Genomic DNA, 22,648 nt, shown 5'->3' on the forward strand with positions numbered 1-22,648 from the left:
TGCATGAGATATATAAATATGTGAACCAACACAACATTTTCACTTTTTTATTATTTGTTTGCATTTTATTTTCTTTCTCATTTTTTCCCCTTTTTGATCTGGTTTTTCTTGTGCAACATGATAACGGTGGAAATATATATATAGAAAAATTGCACATATTTAATATATATTGGATTACTTGTAGTGTAGGGAAGAGGCAAGGAGGAAAGGAGGGAAAAAATTGGAGCATAAGGTTTTGCAAGGGTGAATGATGACAATTATCTATGCACATGTTTTGAAAATAAAAAGCTTTAATAAAAAGTTAAAAAAAAAATAAACGCATGTCCCTCCTTCACCCTTCACAATTCCTGCCTTTATAGAAGGAAGACTTCAATATACTCCCAGATCCTCAACTTGCTAATTTTACATGAATGCCTCCTCCACCCCTGCTTATTTGACCACCCCCCTTCCCAGTGTCCTTTGCAGGATCTCCATCCAACTGATGCTTCCTAAAACCCCACAGAGATCCATCCTGGGCCTTGTTCTCATTTCTTTCCCCTCTATATTATTTCACTTGATTGCTCTCATTAGTTCCCATGGATTCAATTATCCCTTATTTCTACCACGCAGTTTCCTTTAAGCCTAACTAAAATCCTACCTTCTACTTAATAAAGTCTTTTCCAATCCCCTTTAATAATTTTAGTGCCTTCCCTCTACTGATCATTTCCCATTCACCCTGTACATCTTGTTTGCATATAATTATTTTCATGTCATCTGCTCCATTAGATTGTGAACTCCTTGAGGACAGGATTGCCTTTTATTTTTCCTTTTCCTTATACCCCGAAAGCTTAGCACAGTATCTGGTATACAGAAAGCACTAAATGCTTAATGACTAACTACAAGAACATAATTGGCTCTCTAAACATAAAAAATATTTTAACTACAAGAAATCAAAAAAATTAAATTCATGGAAATATATAGCAAATAATGTTGAGCAGCATGAAAGATAAGTAAGGTAAATGAATACAGGTTTGCAAGTTATCCGTGTATATAGTCAAGTCAGAATAAAAGCTCCTAAAAGACAGACTTCTTCCAATTCTGTGTCTGTTTAATATAGGGTAAACGTGCTAAAAAATATTTAATCACAACCAAACACTTAAAAACTTATAGTTTTTAAAAAAAAAATCAGCTTTTCAGTCTTTTGCAAGGCATACTGACAGTACAATGAATGAAATCAGCAATTAAGGAAAAACCTCACACAAAGTTTCCTGTCCAATGAAATCCAGGGATTCCCAGGAATAGTTTGTCAACCAAGTCCCAGAGGCCTGTCAAGTTCAGTCCAAGGATGGTTTTTGGTTTGTTTGTTTTTTTTAAATATCACATCTAAATTATATATTATAGAAATGTTGAGATGTCAAGAATTTTATACAAGCGATTCACTGATAAGCAAATCTCACTCAAAACAAAGAATCAAATGAGTTTTTCCATCTAGCTTTTGCTAGTGTAAGAGAACAAAAGACAGGAGAAAAAAAATTTTTGTTTTTAAAAGTTGTATCCCAAATAAAGCACTACTCATAAAAAAAATTCCATGGATGCTAATATAATACCGTACCTGTTATTTCTATTGTGTAGAACACACCATCCTTTTCTGCTGATTTATTCTTCTATATTTAATTTATTTATTCTTCTATATTCTTTCATTCTTCTATACTGCTTTAAAGTCCTTGTTGGAAATAATGCTTCAATCTACTTATATTCTCTATCTGTCTTTCCACTGTTCTCAGCGTCAACTACAATTGAAAGCCCAATTCCTTGCTTTTGTATCTGTGTCCAGCTTGCTCTCCATCTGTAGTGCTCATCCAACGCACGTATACTGATGCACTCATTTGATATTTTGTCAGTCTCAATACATGTCATAATCTGAACACAACACATTCTTTATTCTCTTGATTCAGTGTGAATGACTAAAATGAGATTTCTTGATACAGATTGTTTTAAAATACTGAAGATGACTTTTGCTAGTTTAATATACATGTGAGAGACAACTTCTTGAAGGAGAACTTAAAGGCAACATTTTGATGTTAACATCATTAATTTTATTTTTTAAATATAAATATTTTATATTTATATAATTTTATTTTTATTTTAGTAATTATTGCTCTTTTTTTCCTAATTTGCACTTCATGGGCTGGGCCCAACAGCTATATTTTATACAATTTTAACTGTAAATCAAATACAATTATCCATGGGATTCTGAATTCTTACTAATGTGGCTTTCACCTTGTAGGAGCAACAGCAGCTAGCATTATCTAGCACTAAATTTTGCAAATCATTTTTCATATATAATTTCATTTGTTCCTTGCAACTCACTGGGCATAAATGATAGTATTATCCCCACTTTATACATGAGGAAACTGAGGCAAGGAGAGATTAAATGACTTCCTCAAGAATACACAGCTGAGATAATATTAAAACTCAGGTGTTTTTGGCTAAAAATACAGTACACTTTAACCACAAAGCCACCCAATAGACTTCAAATGAGTAAAATATAATATAATCTTCTATTCTCCATATTTTTCACTAAATTATACTATCAGGATATAGTCTACTGAAGAAAATAATTTGGGAAAACCTGATATTGTTTTTCTTCAAGAATTCTCTCAGTGTAGAAGCTGCCATTCTAATAAAGATTTCATGGCATTGAGGGAGTAGGCTTGTAGGTCAGCATGTACCTACAATTCTAAAGATGCCTTCTGGGGTAGGGTAAATCAATATTCATTATTTCTTCGATTATTTTATAATCTTTCCATCTCTTTCATAACTTCAAAAATCTATCCCTGAGTTCTTTTCAAATTGTGTTACCTCTAGCAAGGGCACCTTTTCTCTATGTTTAGTTTTGGAACAATCATTGCCACTTCTTTCAGGGAGATATGGAGATAGTGCAATCCAAAGTAAGTGGCTCTCCTATCACAGAGGAAAATACAAAATCCTCCAAAGCCAGAAGTTTTGTCCCAGTTTATTTATTTTCATCAACAAATGCTCTTAGGATACTCTCAGCTGGATTTCATGTGAGCTCATGAGTTTTTCCTCCTACCATTCCTACTTTCTGTAGTTTTGTAAAATGAAATCGTTGCTCATTTTGTCATACTTTTATATTGTTCTTTTTAAAGAATCTTGTACTGTTAAATGCTATTGGCTTTACCAAGTTGTGTTCTCTTGCCTCTTCACTGTGTGAACTGTTTTGCAGAAATTCTATTTTTACTTCCATCCACTTCCTTTTAAATATTGATGGTCCACTGAAACAGATGAGATCATAGATATTGTAAGGCCTGGCCTTTTAATTTTTTTTTTCCTAATTAAGTCTTCATCCAAATGCTTTGTTCTAACAAGTTTAATTGGTCCCCTACATAGCTGACTAGTTTAGGGCTACTAGTTGTTTCCAGTCAAGTCAGCTTCATATTTTGTGATTATGCTGGGAGATCATATATAATATACATACAGACACACATATACAGGTAGTCCCTTCTGACCATATCCTTGGGAAAAGTAGTACATATCTCTTAGTTTTTGATATTTAAATGTTTTCATTGCTTTTTCTTTTTTTTAGGAAAACATGTGAAACATTTCTAACTAGTTTACAAGTTTTGTTAATTTGATTCCAAACCATATTTTCCACCATCTTTCCCTGGACCCTATATAACTTTCAAGTTCCTATATATCAAGATATATGGTTATGCTGAGGAATCACCCCAAGTTCTCCACATAATTTCTCCTTTACTTTTGTCTTCTACAATACATGCAGATGCATGATCTATAATTAACATTTTAGAAAAATGGTTATTGATGTCTTTGAAAACAACAATGCTGTCATTTCCCTCCTACCATCTCCTCAGGAGACTGTTCTGTATAATTGTACTTATACACACAGCACATGTGCCTAATTTCACACCCAGAAGGGCTACATCTCTACTGAGAAAAGAGAGATATATTATGTTATCAGTCTTCTATCTTCAGGCAGGTTGTTAAAGTGATTTAAATTCTGAAGGCTCTTAGTGTTATTTCCCTTTATATCTTTTGAGTAACTTTGTAAATTGTTTCTCTGTTTCAATCTTACTCTGCTCTAGGCCAATTAATACAAATCTTCCCAAATTCCTCTGATTTCTTCTTATTCACTGTTTCTCTCAATTACAGTAATATTTTATCATATCCACATGCCATAATTTGATAAGTCACCCACACGCATGAATAGAACATATAAACATATATACACATAGGTCCATCTGGGAAGGAAACAAGAGAAAAACGTAGGCCGGTGTCTGCTCTGCAGCATAGTCGAGATGCGTCTGCATCCCTGAGATTTAAATGCTGCTGATTCTCGAGGTGGGAGGCAGGACGTGAATCCTGGTCTTCTTGACCTTTAGTCCATTTTTCTACTTGTTCTGATGATAGTTTGTTCATACAGAGTTGTTTGTGTCGACTCTCCGAGTGGGTCAGGAGTTTGACATTTATATCCTTAGCAGTTAGCAGAGTGCTTGGAAACTAGCTGGTAAAAGCTGAGTGACCAACTGATTGTGTGCTGTCACAAATATTGCACATAGACATATACACACATACATACAAGCACACACATATATAGAATGAAACTAGGATTATAATCCCGAGCAACTGGGAAGATTGGGGTCCAGTTATAATAGCAGGGTATTAACCTGGTTTGTTTCTTGGACTCCTTTAGAAGTTTAGTAAAATCTAATGATCCTCTTCTCAGAATATTTTAAATGCATAAAGTAAAATACACAAGATTACAAAAGAAGTAAATATATATCAAATAAATGTAATTTCCCTCACTCAAATTCAAAAATTTCCTGAAATCACCCAATGCCTTACTGACCAACCAAAGTGAATATCCCCCAGAGAACTAAAACTCACCAAAGGAGAATTCAGTATCTTTCCCCCCTAAAACCTCTCCTTTTCCCAACTTCTTTTTACTGTGAGGGCACCCCAATAGTCCCAGTTGCCCGGGATTATAATCCTAGTTTCATCCTTGACTGCTCACTCAGACCCCATATGCACCCTTACCAGGGTTCCATCATTCTATCTTCACATCTCTTGATTCCACCTCCCTTTTTCCATTCCCATAGCTGCCTCCCTGTCACAGGACCGGTCACCATGTGTCTGAACCTGCTGTTGGTCTCCCTGCCTCAAGTCTTTCTCCCTGCACAACTGACTAAGTGATCTTCCTAAAGTACAATTCCATCCATATCACTCCACTCAATAAACTCCAGTAACTCTGTAGTAGTTTATCTACAGGATTAAAACAAAATTCTCTGTTTGGCTTTTAAAGCCCTTCATAATCTAGCCCTTTTCTACCTTTCCAATTTTGTTATATTTCATTCCCTTAACATACTGTATGGCCTAGTGTGGCAGACATCTTGCTGTTTTTATACACAATACTCTGTCTCTCAACAATGTGCTTTTTCATAGGCTGTCCTCTGTGAAATTCCTGGAATGTTCCCCTGCCTCACACATGGTTGAGTGGAAGGGAAAAAATGGAATCCAAGATTAAATATCTTTTCAGAAGGAAGAGAACAAAAGACTTAAACTGCAGAAATCCTGAAGTACAGGAAGATTTCATGGAAGAAAAGCAAAAGGCAATAATGTTAAAAGAACACAAATTCTGAGTCAAAGCAACTGACCTTGAAGACAAGATGCACAAAGTTAACCTAAGGATCACAGATCTCCTACAAGAACAACAAATTAAAAAAAAAAAACCCTCAATGTCACAATATGTGTAATTTATAAACTGTGAGTAGTAAAGAACTCATCAATTAATGATTAATGTTCTGGTAATAAACATCTCCAAACTTAGACTGATTTTTAGATATAGCATGTGATATGTTCTAAAAACCATGCTTAAAAAGGTTATCCAGCTTGATAGAACCTACCAAGATTGTAAGGACCATCAGTACATCCTTCAAGAAGCCATGGTATCTCTAAGCCATAATAAAACATGAGACCATGACTGTTTTGTCAGTGTCATTGTTCAGTCATTTTAGTTGCGTCTGACTCTTATGACCATATTTGTGGTTTTCTTTACAAAGATATTGGAGGGGTTTGCCATTTCCTTCTCCACATCATTTTACAGCTGAAGAACCTGAGGCAAACAGATTTAAATGGCTTTTCCAGGGTCACCTTGTTAAGTAAGTATCAAGGCCACATTTGACTTAAGGCCGGCCACTATGTCCACTATTCCACGTAGGTGCTTTTTTGATAGAACATTTTTTTTTTAATTAATATATTTATTTTAATTAAAGTTTTGAGTTCCAAATTCTACCACTTCTTCTTTTCCCTTCCTTTTCCCCCCAAAAAGTAAGCAATCAGATATGAATTATATATGTACAATCATGTAAAACATTTTATTTTTTATTATAGCTTTTTATTTACAATATATATGCAGGGGTAATTTTTCAGCATTGATAAAAATTAATTGCAAAACATTTTGTTCCAATTTTTCCTCTCCTTCCCTCCACCCCCTCCCCCAGATGGCAGGTTGACCAATACATGTAAAATATGTTAAAGTATATTTTAAATATAATATACGTATCATGTAAAACATTTTCATATTGATCATTTAAAAATTTTAAATGGAATAAAATTTTTAAAATGAAAGAAAGTAAAAAATAGCATGCATCAGTCTATATTCAATCAATGTCAATAGAGAGTTTGATTCATCATTAGTCCTTTAGGACTGTTTTAGATCATTGTACTGTTGAAATAGCTATGTCATTCACAGTTCTTTACTGAATAGTATTACTCTTACTGTATACAATATTCTTCTGGTTCTATTCACTTTACTATGCATCAGTTCATGTAAATCTTTCCAAGTCTTTCCTGAAATCACCTTGCTTGTCATTTCCTACAGCACAATAATATTCTATTGGCAATCATATATCACAGCTTGTTTTGCCATTCCCCAACTGATGGGAATCCTTTAGATTTCACTTAGCCACCACAAAAAGAGCTGCTGTAAATATTTTTTTATACAAATAGGTCCTTTTCCCTTTTGATTTGGATGTCTTTGGGATTAGTGTTACTGCTAGATTAAAGGGCATGCACAATTTTGCAGCCCTTTGGGCACAGTCCCAAATTGCTCTTCAGAATGATCCAATCAGTTTATAACTCCATCAACAATGCATTAGCATTCTGATAGAACATTTAAATAGTTATCTTTAAAAGTAATTTTTAAAGTAATGTAAAAATAGTTATGAAAATAATTAAGGAACCCATATGTAAATACATTTTATATGTATAGTGAATAATTATATATAAATACACACACATATATATAGACATACACATGTATGTGTATATACATATAAGCAGAATGAGGCAAAGAAAGTAGATGTTTATTCATCTGCAATTTAATGTGGGTTAGGAGGACAGAGCATGCAAACTTCTTTCATAAATAAAACAAAATATGTTACACCAGCAAGAGATATACCAAGTTAAGATTATGTTACCCAAAGAACACAAAAATTAATAAACCTTCAGGAAAACAAAACTTTGCAAACTTCTTTATAAAACAACTAATTATTAATGCTTTTAAGTATCTCATATTTGGATATCTTACAAATATTTCAAAAGGAAAAGCACATTAAACTCATCTAACCCAATCAGTAGTATTTCTCTGCTTCACAAATGAGCTTCATGTTCAACAATAATTCCTTGAATTTAGAGTTACAGTGGAGTAATCCTCAGAAATGCTTTGATGACCAAGTTCAAAGTTTCTACGCTTAACCTAGCACAAAATAGTCGGGCACCTTTATCCTAAGCTGCTATACAAAAGAGCCCACTGCTTTTGATTTCATCCTAAGTTCTTTCCTGCAGTAGCCAGTCCCAAAGCAGCTCATTTCCAAGAAAGAAAATTAACCAGACACTGGCCAAATGTTGTCCTTTTTAATACCTTCAAGGGCAGGCCATGTGCCATCAAGCAGAGTCAGAGGGGGCCCCATGACTCACGGTCGGGAAAAATGGAACTTTCTCGGGGCTCTGCTACTGTAGCCAATAAATACACAAGCACACACTCTGAGGCATAAAAATCAGTGCGGCTTCTGTTCCTTGGTGCTTTAAATGCCTTTAGAAAGCAGAGCATAAATTTGCCAGACAGAAAAATGGGATCCAGAATCTGAAACACAAAGCTTAAGCACTCTACATATTACCTCCTAAGACATCAAATTATATCCAACAATATAGTCCTACAGCTCTAAACTCCTGTCACGGAAGACCACAGGCAAACCTATTTCATCATTCCTACTTTGTTAAATATTTTACTCAGTTGTTTCACAGACGTTTCATAGAGTTTAGATGATTAGCAATAAGACAGAAACAAGAAAAACAAATAACAATAAAGCTCTCTAATAGCAGAATGAACAGATGTTCATTTAAACTAGTCCTTCGGTGTTTGTCTCTGAAAGTTTGACCTTAACAGATCATCGGGTTGCTTCACTCTGAATCTCAAGGTGGCTGCATCTAGTTTTCTCACCGTAACTTGCTAACTTGTTAGTCTAATTAGAATAAGCAGCTTTAGAAATTCAGCCCATTTAAAGCACCAAACATTTTGAGGTCCCAAAATTAGCTCCGCTGCACACACATGAATAAAGGAGTGTCAATTAATGAATACCACTTATTCTAACTGCAAACTGCAAACATGACTTGTTTAACCTCTCATCAAAATGCTGAAAGTACTTATCGCTGTAATCTTTTATGTTGCATAAATTCTACCAAAAGAAGACAGTTACTTAAAACTACATTGAATTTAGGCTAATACTTCAGGTCTGGCCATTAAAACCAGCCACCTCTCCTTTCCCATGATCCTCCCCGTCTTTCCCAGAACTATGACAAACATTCACTAACTGGCCTCTAGTCTCCTCAGTCCTTCTGACTATAACTAAATGATGAATTTTAATCCTACCTTTCCCTCTAGTTTTAGTGTCCCCAACATTCTTGCTAAACTCGGGTATTTGCTTTTAAAAAATCTCTCTATGCTATTCTATGTCCCTAAGTCTGCTAATGCGGCCCCTCAAATCTCTCCCCTTCCTTGCCCCGTCTTTTCCTGGCGATACTTTGCCCAGACCTTGAAGCTTCTCTCCCATATCATTTCTGTGATATTAGTGCTGAGGACTTCTCAAATATGTCCTGGGAGAGAGAGGCTGGAGTCTTGGCTCGCTCTACTTTGGACTAGGTCAATAATGATGTGAATATCAATAATGATGAGAACCTTTATGCAGTGCTTTCCCAGTATCAAATATCTCCTGTGAAACAGCCTTTCCTGACAGACCCCTTTGCCAATAAGGGAAGGGAGAGAGGAATGAGCATTTACATCATCGCATCTACTCTATGCACCCGGCACTGAGTTATTCGGGTGCTTCCTTTGACCCTCCCAACTCCCAAGGAGGAACGTGCTGTGATTTCCCACATTTTTTACAGATTCGGAAGCTGTAGCCGGGGGCGATTCAATGACTTGAACAAGGTCACACAGCTCATGTGTGTCAGGCAGGATTCAAACTTAGGTCTCGGTTCAGGTTCTGTACCCTATACAATGCATAGCCTGACTTCATGGAGGGGGAAAAAAAAACTTCATTTCTGTCTTTATGGTCTTGGCAGCTAGCACGGCACTACTAGTAGCACTGCACACGGCAAACAAGGGTCTATACCTGGTCACCAATTAACGTGTGCACTGGCTTTAACTGTCATATGGGACTATAAGCTTTGGTCATTCTCACTAACTTTCCTAGTCCGATCTGGCACATAATGGGCAGAAGCTGAGATTATAGAGTAAATCTCAGTAAGCTCAATATTTCAAGGTTCCAGCCCCATCCTCATCAGTGGATATACTTGGCTGATCTCCCAATATCTCATATAAAGAGACGTGAGTCCCCATGCAGCAACAGAAGATGTCCTAGACTGAGGCCGGTGTGTTCATGCGTTAATATATTATGACATTTTTATAATTTAATATAACATAATATGATATGATATGATATAATGCAATATAACTTAATATGATATTATATATACATAATATAACAAAATATTCAGAAGGCAGCAGAATGGAGAGAGGGAGAGAAAGGAATCTGGAAAACTAAGAGAAAGGGAGGGAAATCCCTTCGAATGGGAGTGACTTACCCCTTGCTCATCGAGTTTGAGCAGCTGTTCAGAGACTTTGGGCGAGTTCAGAGCCTGCCTTAGGCACTGGATGCTCAGCTCAGGAATGACATACTCCAGAACCTCTTTGAGAGGCAGTCCGCGCGCCGTGCCGTGTCTCGCCGTGGAAGGGATGGCATCTTCTAAAATGGCTCCTCTAAGCGTTGTAAGCTGAGGAGGGACACACGAGAGTATACTGTATATTTGTAGCAGTAACACTTGGCCAGCCATCACTTTTTAAGCATGATTTTAGTCTGACAGACACCCTGGGAATATTGGTGGAGAATGGCTGCTGTTATCTGGAAGGGGCAAGAGTGGGGAAAGCAACTCCCAACCATGTATTTCCAGTGAAACCCATCTTACAAAATCTGATCCCAAACACACAAAAATAGCCTTATTTCAATCTAATCTCTCATCTGAATATATCCTGTTGTTATGAAACAATGTGATGGAAAGAGTACTGGACTGGGAGTCGGGAGAACTTTATTGCAATTTCTGGTCTCTGGCATAAGCTTAGACAAGTTACTTAAACTTTGTCCACTTAAATTTCATTTGTAAAATGAAGATGACTCTTAAAATCCCTAGACAGCTCTGTGAATCTAATAAGGTAGAGGAAAGGGTTCAGTTACAATCTCACTGATACAGGGCAGCCCTCATCTACCAATGTGGATCACCTCTGTCATTGAAGCATCATCTTAGAAAGTTGCCTAGGAAACAGAGACATTAAGGATCTTGTCCAGGATTCAAAAGCCAATAGGAGTCAAAGGCCACATCTTAAACCTTGGTTTCAAGATCAGCTTTTTTTTCTACTATGCTGTCTCTCAATAATATATGTGACTCTTATAAGATGAGACCTTTCCAAAAAAAAGGAAGTCCTATGAACACTTAGAATAATGGGGATTATTTATATATATATATATATTAAATGGCACTATAATAATGCTGCAAAACTATTTCACATTTAGGTTTTGAAATTTAGCTCAGTCTGTTCCAAAATCATACCATTAAAATTAACTTAACTAGATTTCAGATTCTTATAATGAGAACAGGCCCAATGCAAGAACTGGGTCTAATTCTTAACTAATAACAAACAAAATCCACTATAAGACTATTGGTGCTTTTTCTGTAGTAATAATAACCAAAAGTATGAAGCTCATTTGGCTTCATACAATAAAAATATATAGCTAAAATTACTGCTCTGGTAAAAACCCTCTGAGAATATGCTTTTCACTATTGTGAGCTTCTTATTTTCATCTGTTGTGGTTTAAAATCATCTTAATCTGGTTTATGCATATATCCTGTCTCTTCAGCATGTCCCAGATCCTTTCTGTCTTTTGTTCTGTCCAACCACATAAGGCAGCAATCAAAATCATTATTCCTTAAGACCCTTGGAGTTATATACATGTAATAGCTGTTAAAATTATTCCTTTCAACCATTGTGTAAAATAGGTAAGTAGTGTAACAGATATTTATAAGTACAAAATCTTTGAATAATTTAAAAAGAGAGAAGAGACTAAAATTAGAGAATACTTGAAATTCCCTTTGTGATAATGGCCTAATAGGGGTTTTTTTGGTTTTTAATTTTGTTTTAAAAAACAAAACAAATAAAGGATAATAATGGAGAGCAGAAATACCTCACTGGTCCTGAAAGCTACCCGATAGTTGAATTGAGACCCTTCTTTTTCCTTAGTTTCTTCAAGCTTCTCTCTCCGGATGCTTACTGCGACAGGGCCCAAATTTTCATCTATTCCAAAGTAGTTTTGGTGTTCTGTAACAGAAGAAAACAGGTGTTAAAAAGAAAACAAAAAGAATGAAAAGGAAGACCGTTGAGCATCGTTCACCTGATCTCTGCAGCCAGCAGCTTCTTGGTAGCCCTGGGTACACAACAGCAGGCCCATGTGCAGAAGATTAAGTTTCTAGGCTTATAGCAAAGTCAGGCAAACACAAACTACCTGTAACTTTCTTCCTTAACAGGGAATCAGCACGAGTTCCTCAACAAAGCACTTCTTTTTTTTATTGGCTTTTTAAACTGAAACTCAGTACATCTTTCACCACTATCAAGCAAATCATATTTTAAAGTTTCAAGAAAAGAGAAATATAATGAATAAAAAAGTGTCTTCACAAGCTAAAAAATATAGAATGGTGGAATTACCTACAATAGAGCAAAATGAATTAAATGGGTTTCATTATGAAGCAGTCCTCTCTTTGCAGAAATTGCTAAACCATTAAGTCTCTCAGTCACAAAAATCTTATTCTGGAAAGGAACTTTAAGAATCAGCATCTCCAACCTCCCACTGGGATAGGAACCACCTCTATTGCCTTCCTAGCAAATGGTTATCTAATCTCTCTCACTTTGAACATTACCTGGGAAAAGTACCTCCAGGTAGCCTCTTCCATTTCTACAGAGCTTCAATAAATTAGAAAGTTTTCTCCTACACAACAATTCACCCATTTAGTTAAAAAACTCATTTAAGAGCCATTTGGTACAAGGCACCATTATCAGGCATTCAGGATACAAAAAGTAAAATGAATTAATCCTTCACCTAAAGGAGTGTTCAATCTAATGGGATGAGATAGTTGGCCCAAACAATTAAGATACAGGGCAGATGCAGTTAACTATAAAAAGAAGATGTATAAAGGGTTTTAATTAACATGAGGAATGAGAAATCACTTTGGAGTGAATTGGGAAATTCCCTTTGGGGTGAGGGGAATTAGGAAAGGTTATATAAAAAATGTCACATGAGTTGGACCTTAAAAAGAAGGGAAGTCAAAAATGAGAATATGATAGGAAACAGGTAGAGAAGACTGCACTCACCATATTATATAGAGAGAATGCAAGTAAAGGGCAGGTCAGTAGAGAAGAGTGAATAATCTAGTTTTGCTAAAGTGCAGAACAAATAAGAGAAAATCGTTTGGAGAAAAAAAAAACCATGAAAGTAGTGTGGAATCAAATTCTGCAAAAGCACAAATGGCAGAATAAGAAGCTGGTCCTATATATGTTATAAACAGGGAGAGCCACTGAAGATTTTCAGATGGAAGAATTGCCTGATCAGTACAGCAAACATGCAGCATTATAAAGATGGGCTGAGGAAAGAGAGAAAAGCACCAGTTGGTACAATATACCCAGGTAAGTGAGAGACCCTGGAGGCTGCTTTTCTGTTCCTTTAACGCGTTAGTGCTACAGGAAGCCATCCAGGATCATTTCCAGTCAAACTGATCTACATCTGGCCACTGGACCCAGATGGCTCTGAAGGGGCAAGGGAGGCAGGTGACCTCACACAGGTCCACTTCACCTGCACATCATGTTACCACCTCCCTGATGTTATGGTCCTCCTCGAGAACCAAGGACAAATGACAACAATGACAGGAAGCAGCCACATGGTCTTGTCTACCTTCAACACCAGAGCTGCTGAAAAATTCAAAGAGAAGAATCATCTTCTCCCCAAGACATCCTTTGTTTGGTTTTAGTATCCTTAAGTATTTTTCTACTGGTTCTCATTTTCTGTAATTCCCCAAACCTCTCCACCCTGGTCTACTTCCTCTAAATATATTGTAATTTGTTAATATGTGTCCCTCTAAAAATTGTTATGCAAAAATATGGTTTGACTACAGTAAAATTCAATGGGACCATCACCTCCACTCATAATGAATTTAGTCAATTATATGTAAAATGAATTTATAATCAATAAAAAACTTCTGTGTGTGTGCAAACATATGTACACACACACACACACACACACACACACACACACATATATATATATATACATATGAATTCAGATTGTGCCAATATAAAACAAAGATACAATTCTACTCAAATTAATTTACTTATCTAATACCATGCCAAACTACCAAAAATCATTTTATCAAGTTAGAAAAAATAATGACAAAATTCATATGGAAGAAAAAAAGTTCAAAAACAATTAAAAGAACCAGTGGGGAAAAAACGTGAAAGAAGATGGCTTCACAATACTAGATCTCAAACTGGTAATCATCAAAATAATCTAGGGTTTTTTTTTTTTTTAGTATTGTTATAGTTGATTTCAGTCATGTGTGATTGGGAAGGGGATTGTTTGTTTTTTTGCAGAGATGTGGGACTATTTTTTGTTATTTTCTTTTTCAGTTCATTATACAGATGAGGAACTGAGGCCAACAAGATTAAGTGACTTGTCCAGGATCACACAGTTAATAAATGTTTGAGTCCAGATTTGTACTCATAAAGATGAGTCTTCCTGATTCTATGTCCCGTGCTCTATCCACTATATCATTCAGCTGCCCTTCAAAATAAGCTGGTGGCAGATAAGTGGAAAATATTAGGTATGTAATACTTAGTAGAAAAGGAGCAGTCTCTAATGTAATTAGTAATCTAAAATAAGAATGTGGTTTAGACATAAAAGGTGATATAATAAGCAAATTAGAAGCTAAAACAGAAAATTTTGATTTTATTAAATTAAAGAGTTTGCACAAACAAAACTAATGCAGTCAAAATTCTAAGAAAAGTAGGAAACTTGTGCATGGAGGGATTATAGCAAATTTCTCTGATAAAGTCCTCATTTCTCAAATATATAGAGAATTGAGTCAACTGAGTCAAGTCAGTCAGTCCCCAACTGATAAATGGTCAAAATATACGAGCAGGGAGTTTTCAGAAGAAGAAATCAAAGTTATCAATAGTCATATAAAAAAGTGCTCTAAATCACTTTCTATCAGAGAAATGCAAATTAAAACAACCCCTGAGGTACTAGCTCACACTTATCAGATTGGCAAAAAAGGAAAATGATAAACGCTGGAAAGGATGTGGGAAAATTGGAATACTAATGTACTGCTAGTAGAGCTGTGAACTGATCAAACCATTCTGGAGATCAATTTGGAATTGTATCCAGAGGGCAATCAAATTGTGCAAACCTTTTGAACTAACATATGTGTATCCCAAACAGATAATAAAAAATGGGAAAGGGCCTACATGTTCAAATACACACACATACAGATACATACACATGCACACAAATATATTTATATAAATTTATCTATCTCAACTCTTTTTGTGATGACCAAGATGGAAGGGATGCTCATCAATTGGGGAATAGCTTAACAAATTGTGTCATATGACTATGATTGAATACTACTGTACTTTAAGAAATAACATGCAGGATGTTGTCAGAAAACCTGGAAAGACATATATGAACTGATGCGAAGTAAAATAAGCAGAGTCAAGAGAATGGTGTACATAGTAACAATATTGTACAAAGGTTATCTGTCAATGATTTAGTTACTCTAAGCAAGACAATTATCCAAGAAAATTCCAAATGATTTAAGAAGAAAAATGCTATCCAAAGAAAGTAATGATGGGAATCTGAATGTAGATCACAACACTTTTTTCTTTACTATCTTTTTTTTATTCTTTCTAAACTATATTTCTTTGCAATATGCCTAATATAGAAATGTTTTGTGTTACTGCATTTGTATAATTTATACCAAATTGCTTGTTTTCTTAATGAGGGGGTAGGGGATTGTGGAAGGGAAGATAATTTGGAATTCAAAATTTAAAAAAACAAATATTTTTAATATAATTGAAAAAAAATTGTTTTAAAAAATGATTAAGGATTATTCCAGAGTATATGATGAATCATCAAGAGTGTTGATTTGCTTCTTGTAAAACTCAATGCAAATTAACTTTAGAAGTAACAAGGGAAGGAAAAATAGAAGTAGGCCTGGGGTCTAATCATTATCTTTTATCACTAAGATTATTTATATCTTTTAAAGAATTTAGTATCCATATTTTAAAGAATACACTAAGAACAGAGAATTAAATAAACCTAAAAGTCATTTTATGGTTTTTAATGTACATTTAAATAATGTACTAAGTGACCACTTAGTACATGATTACATTTAGTTCTAGTGGGAATACCTTTCTTGAATAAAAATCTTGAACCATATCTTGAGTAAAGTTAACATATATAACATGTCTGAGAGTTTATCACAGTTAGATACATTAATGCAATACAATGGAGAACCAGAAAAAAATAAGCAACAATAGTGGTATGATTATATTGGCCAAGCTTGGTCAAAGAAAGTAACTTTTAAAACATGAGGGAAGTACAACTATACCCAAAAGGTATAGCAATCAGCCTGTGCATACTTTTTGAGCCACTGCTACTAGGTCTATATCCCAAATAGATTATAAAAAAGAAAAAGGGCACATGTTTAAAAAAAAATTACATCAGCTCTTTTTGTGATGGCAAAGATGGAGGGGATGCTCATCAACGGCTGATTAAGTTGTGGCACATGACTGTGATGGAACAGTATTGTGCTTCAAGAAATGACAAGCAGGTAAGGCTGCAAAAGGTTTGGAATATTGCTAATACTGTCAGACAGTTAAGTATCGATTCATTAAGCTGCTTTTCTCCCCTCTTTCTTTAATAAGCTTTGTTAGAAGGTGTGACTTGCTGAATAGAAGGGATATATTAGAATATAAAGGTGATATAAAAACAAGATATCAACAAAAACAAGATTTTTTAAAAATCATATGTAAGAAGAAAATACACTGGAGATTTTTGTCATTAGAATTTGAACTATGAAATTACATTGTAGTCTCGTATAACTCTGGTGCTTTGAACACTTCATTACCTAAATCCATTTGGACCAGGGCCCAAGAAAGTGTTTATTTTACATCAAACTCTTTCTGTATCTAATTGTGTTGTTGTAAGGTTCTAGCATATTTCTCCTAGTAATATTCCCCAGGAAGAATAAAAAAGACCTGTAATAGCTGACATTTATGTGGAGATTTAAAATTTACAAAGCACTTTGTATATATTATCTTAGTTAATCCTTCTGAGAACCCTGTGAGACAAGATAATATTATGGTTATTTTACAGAAGAGAAAATTGGTGCCCTAAGTTTAAGTGACTTGTCCATGGTGACAAAGCTAATCCAAGCCAAGCATTTAAAGCAGATTTTCTTAGATATAAAGTCCAACAGGCAATTGACTTGTTAAAGCAGATCAATGGGTATACTTTAATTTCATGTGTACCTAGAGCTTGATTAAATATTTATTTTTAGGCAGCTGGTGGCTCGGTGGTGAGAACATTGGGCCTAGAAGCAGAAAAGCTGAATTTAAATCCAACCTCAGATACTTGCTAGCTATGGGATCCTGGGCAAGTCATTTAACCCTGCTTGCCTCGGTTCCCTTGAATGTAACATGAGGATAATAATAGTATCTACATCACAAGTGGTTGTGAGGATCAAATAAATGTAAAAGCACTAACCTATTATCAGCACAGTCCTTGGCACACATGCACAATATAAATGGGCATTCCCTTTCTATTCCCATTTTCTATCTGAAGGATCTGAAGCTGAATTAGAATTAGATTGCTTATGGTTTGAATGGGTGAGGTTTAAGAAGTTATCCATAGTTAAAAAAAAGATTCCGAAAGTCAGTTTTGAAGACGTCTATAAGGGCCCCGAATATACAGGTATGCACGAAATTACAGTACAGTAATTTATTATGTAATGGTAACACAAGCTTTTATATACTTTCCTAAAAATTAAGAGGAAGCATCTGCTTCTCATTCCTTATTTCCCAATGCCCCGAAGCAATTTATATTATCACAACTTCTAGACCGCCTTCATTATTAGAAGGTTCCCTTAGCACAGACAGTCTAAGATTGTGGCTCTCCCTATGACTTCGTACTTCCTACACAGGTTTAGCCAATGCCATCACTACCCAAAGGGTGGGATACGGTCCAAAAATGGCTTTAATTTGTCCTTATCAGGAAGAGGCCATAAGGGAATGTAGAAACTGTAGTGAGACTCAGTAGGACTGGCCTCTGTCCTACTCCTGGAGGAAGGGGAAAATTGATCAGGACACCTAGGGGCACCTGTGGGCTGATGGTCCAATTAATAATGCATTTATTTCAAAAACTACTTTACTGAGCAGCATCAACTCTTTAGAAAAGATCTAGGACCCAAATTATGTAAAATAAATGGCACAAAGTTTACACCAGCATTTTAAATCATATGGACGGCTAGCTGGCACAGAATACAGAATCTTAAAAAAAAAAATGAGTTCAAATTCTGTCTCAGATTTAGTTTCTTCATCTTTAAATGGGGATAACAGCATCTATTTCACAAGGCTTCAGTGAGGATCAAATATGAGATATAGTGGGTAAATTACCATAAAGCAAAATAGAAATGTTAACTTATATGCCATTAATAAAATCCAAATGGATAAGGCACCTAAACAAGAAAGATCACATTAAAACAAAATCAGTAGGTCTGAAGGCACTATCTTTCCCAAGTATGGCAAACGGGTGAATTTTTAGATAAGGAACAGAGTCAATCATGCAACAAAACAATTTTAATTACATAGAATTTTAAAAATTTGGATAATCAAAATCAATGAAACTAAAATGAGACAACTATGGAGAGAATGGAGAAATCTTGGTATCCAGTTGCTCTGATGAAAGTCTTATTTATGAAATATCTAGGGAATTAGCACAAATACATAAAACCAAGAGCCATTCACCAATAGATAAAAAAAAATAAGCATACAGTATTGTCTTCATATGAAAAACAAAACAAAACAACATCTAATTATTAATAAAAAGAAATTCAGATGGGGAAAAGCCTGGGGAAAAGAGAAACCATGGAAGATCCTAACAGGGGATAATAAACCTGTCAACACTATCTACTTATTCCACTATTATCCATGCAATATAAAGAATTCCCCTAAAAATGAAAATAAAATAAAATTTAGAAAAATAATTCCAACTATATTGTATAGTCAATAGACATAAGAAGAGGAAATAGATTGTTTATAATCTTTATTATTAAAATGAATAACCAGATGAAACAGATGGATCAAAATACCAATGCTAAAGTTTAGTTGTCTGTAAAATTAATTTCTGTTGAATAGCTCATTCCTAATAATGGATAAATAGAATATCACTGCATTTCTATTTTATTTTCACTCTTGCCCCAACTATCTTCTAAGTGTGAAAATATATAGATACTCTTCTTCTTTGCTATTCTGCACTGCAGTACAATCCCTCTATCACTACATCTCTATAATAGAAGGAAAAAATATACAAAGTTTTATGCTTCCCTAGCTGTTTTCTATGAGACTGTCCCAGTTTTTAATTCTACTAAAGAATACAAGATGTTAACTGAATTTCTTACAAACTCCAATTTTGCAGCTAAATAATGTCATACTTTCTCTAGCATTTACACAGGATCTCTCCATATATTGTTTAAAAAGTGAATATTACCTATACCTTTCTTATCACCTTCCTAAGAAAAGTTAGCCCTTTAGGAACATCTTTCATGTTATTTTATATTATAAAAACCTTTCTCCATATGGAGTTATAGGAAAATATGAGGAAAGCTTCATCAGGTTCTGTGCATTTAGTTAGATTCACTGCCCACCTAAAGTCCTTTATTTCTTTAAACAGATGATTTCCATCAAAGTGCTATGGACAAAAAGGAATCAAGCTTTTAAAGAGAGGACTACAAACTTGCAGAACACAGGACTTCTTACTTTTCCTAACAATAATCTCTTTTCTAAGAGAACCATAGATATCCCCTGAGGTATCCCAGCTAGCAAGAGAATTGGATTTAAGAGGCAGGGCTGAGTCAGTCCCCCATTCTCCTTTGTCTTTATGCTCCCCAGCTAAGCCAACAATTCAAACACTTATCAAATGCTTGGGAGATTCACCATCTCTAACCCCAAGATGTTTGCATTCCACTGGTGAGGGGGGAAAGGAAAGGAGAACAAGACTGGTGCACAAGGAAGTCAGCAGAAAGGGCTTCTAGGGAAAGAGAATGCTAATTAGGGAAAAGATTTCCTAATGTATTAATGGTAGTTGAGTTCAGACCTAAAGGAAGCTAGGAGCTAGGGATTGCAAAAGGTGAAGGTAAGGAAGAAATAGAGGAATTAAGGATGGGGGGAGGGAGATGAAGGTGTTGAGATAGCTCAAGAGAAAAAGCAGAGATCGAAGAGTCAATGTCCAATCTTAAGACCGGCCAATAGACTGGTTTCTCTGGAACGTGGAGTATATGAAAGGGAATTAATCAATCTGGAATCTAAGTCAGATTGTGAAGGGACTTTAGAAAGTCCCTAAAAGAGAGGTGAGGGGAAGGGAGTAAAGGAGAATGTTATATGTATACACAGAGATCCTACAGACAGTGAGAATCCAGGAAAAAAAAACTAGTGCAAAAGTCACATGGGCAGGATTGCTTAGAGCACTATTAATCTGGAAGCTGGAAAGAGAATGGATTACAGGAGGGAGAAGAGGAAGATCAATTAAAAAGTTATTGTAGCAGCGAAAATGAAAGGTGATTAAAAACCTAAACAGGGAAAAAAAAAAATATATATATATATATATATATATATATAATAGATACTATGAAGGTAGAATTTTAAAGTTTTTGTGATATAGGACTAAAGGGAGAGCAAAGAGCCACTAGTTGATTTTTGAAGTTGTACACCTCCTTAACTCTCAGGTTAGCAGTGGTTTAAAAATTAAGGAAACTTGAGGGAAGGCAGAATTTGAGAGAAAAATTAGTTCTGTTTTAGACATGTTGAATTTGAGGTGCTAAAAGAACATATGAGAAATTTCTAAGTTAATGGTATGAGCATGATATTCAGTGGAGATAAGGGCTACTTAGGTAAACTTGGAGTCATCTGTATAACAACAATTAAATTCAAGGGAGAAATGAGATCAAGAAAAGAAAAAAAAATAAAACCTGTCAGAATTCAGAGGCTTCAAAAGCCACCTATATTTAATGGGTGGGAGATGAATCTTGCAAAAGATACTGAGTAATATGCAGATAGATAAAAAAAAAAAAGTCAAAAGGGAGAAGGAACATATCACCAAAAAGAAAGGGGATGGTTAACAGCATCAAAACTTGCCCATAAGCCACAGATAATGAAGACTGAGAAATGTCACTTTTAGCAGTTAGGAAATCACTTTAACCTTGAAGGGACTACTTGTATTATGGCAATAGAGATGAGGAGGGCAACTAGGTGGGATCACAGTGCTTAAAGAGCACCAAGTCTTGAATCAGGAAGATTCATCTTTCCTAAGTTCAAGTCCACTTACTAGCTGCAGGATCATGGGCAAATCACTTAACTCTGTTTGACTCAGTTTCCTCATCTGTAAAATGAGCTCAAAAAGAAAATGGCAGACTATTCCAGTATCTTTGCCAAGAAAAACCCAAAATGGGATCATGAAGACTGAAAAATGAATTAACTTAAAGGAGATGAAGAAATGAAGATTCTACTTTTATCTAAGACCTTCCTAGAATGATGCTTTATACTGATTGAACTGAAATCTCATGAAGATCAAAATTTATTAATATTCACTAAAAACCCAGACAGTTTATCATAAAAATTCAGTTAATGTTATTTTTAAGTTGACAGTGTAATTGATTGCTACAACTTTCATAATATTATATAAAGTCTGTCTCATTATTCATACTTATACCCAGAGCTTAGAACACTCTCTGGCACATAGTAGGTACTTATTTAATATGGGTTGATTGATAGGGTGCTTAATATTCTTGGTTGTGAGAAGTATGAGGTAAAAAATAACAAGCAATTGGAAAACTAAAAAATGACTAAGAATTTATGCAGTGTTTGCCAGTTGCCTCACAACTCATTAAAGTGGGCAAGTATTATTATCCCCATTTTATGTGTGTAATGGTAGGACTCAGATCTGCCCAAGTTAACAGACATACTAAGAAGACAGATGGGATTCTCATGCAAAAGTCCCTCCTGAATAAAAAGTCCAAAATTATGTAAAAATGGATATATTGTATACAAATTGAATATCTGTTTGGGTACTGTTTCAAAAGGAGAGACAAAGGCGTTAAATATTGTCTAAACCCAATGATAAATCCAAGTTTTTCCCTTTAATTAAATGCCCTAGAACCGTATTTCTCAGATACTGATTCAGAGACAGAACATCCCCTTGTGAAGGAATCACAATTAGCAATATTTGCTAAAACTGGTACAGTGCATAGAGGGTGGGATCTGGAATCAAAAATACTGCTTCAGATATTTCCTAGCTTTATGACCTTGAATAAAGCTTTTAGCTCACTGTCTGCCTCAGTTTCCTCATCTGCAAAATGGAGTTAATAATAGTGCATACCTCCCAGGACTGTAAGGATCACTCGAGATAATATTTATAAAGTACTTTTCAAACCTTAAAGTGATGTATAAATATATTTATAATTATTGTCATTATAATGACTACCATTGCCACCACTACTATCATTATTATTAGTATAAAGAGCTAAAAAATAACCTCATCTTTCCATTGAAGACCAAGGTAATCTGCTTTCCTGAGAAGCCTGAGACAAAGGACCAAAATGGTTAAAATATAAAATCATGCCTCAAATGGGAGGCTTCTGATTAAGGTTTTTTATAGGTTCACTTTTTTTCTCATGATCACATGTGAAAAGGCTCCTAAAG

The 22,648-nt window shown here is 35.1% G+C and overlaps 1 protein-coding gene across 5 annotated transcripts in view; it reads right to left on the reverse strand.

The window, feature by feature from the left end:
- SIPA1L2 (signal induced proliferation associated 1 like 2) overlaps nt 1-22,648 on the reverse strand; it is a 252,934-nt gene that overhangs the window by 91,269 nt on the left and 139,017 nt on the right. For all 5 annotated transcript variants that reach the window (XM_031966909.1, XM_031966910.1, XM_031966912.1 and 2 more), the window contains exons 4-5: nt 11,814-11,947; nt 10,162-10,350 (exon numbers count right to left, since the gene is read on the reverse strand). In XM_031966909.1, coding sequence (XP_031822769.1) covers nt 10,162-10,350; nt 11,814-11,947 — 323 coding nt within the window. The remainder of the gene's footprint in view (nt 1-10,161; nt 10,351-11,813; nt 11,948-22,648) is intronic.

Source organism: Sarcophilus harrisii, chromosome 4, assembly GCF_902635505.1.
Source record: "Sarcophilus harrisii chromosome 4, mSarHar1.11, whole genome shotgun sequence".
Taxonomy (NCBI): domain Eukaryota; kingdom Metazoa; phylum Chordata; class Mammalia; order Dasyuromorphia; family Dasyuridae; genus Sarcophilus; species Sarcophilus harrisii.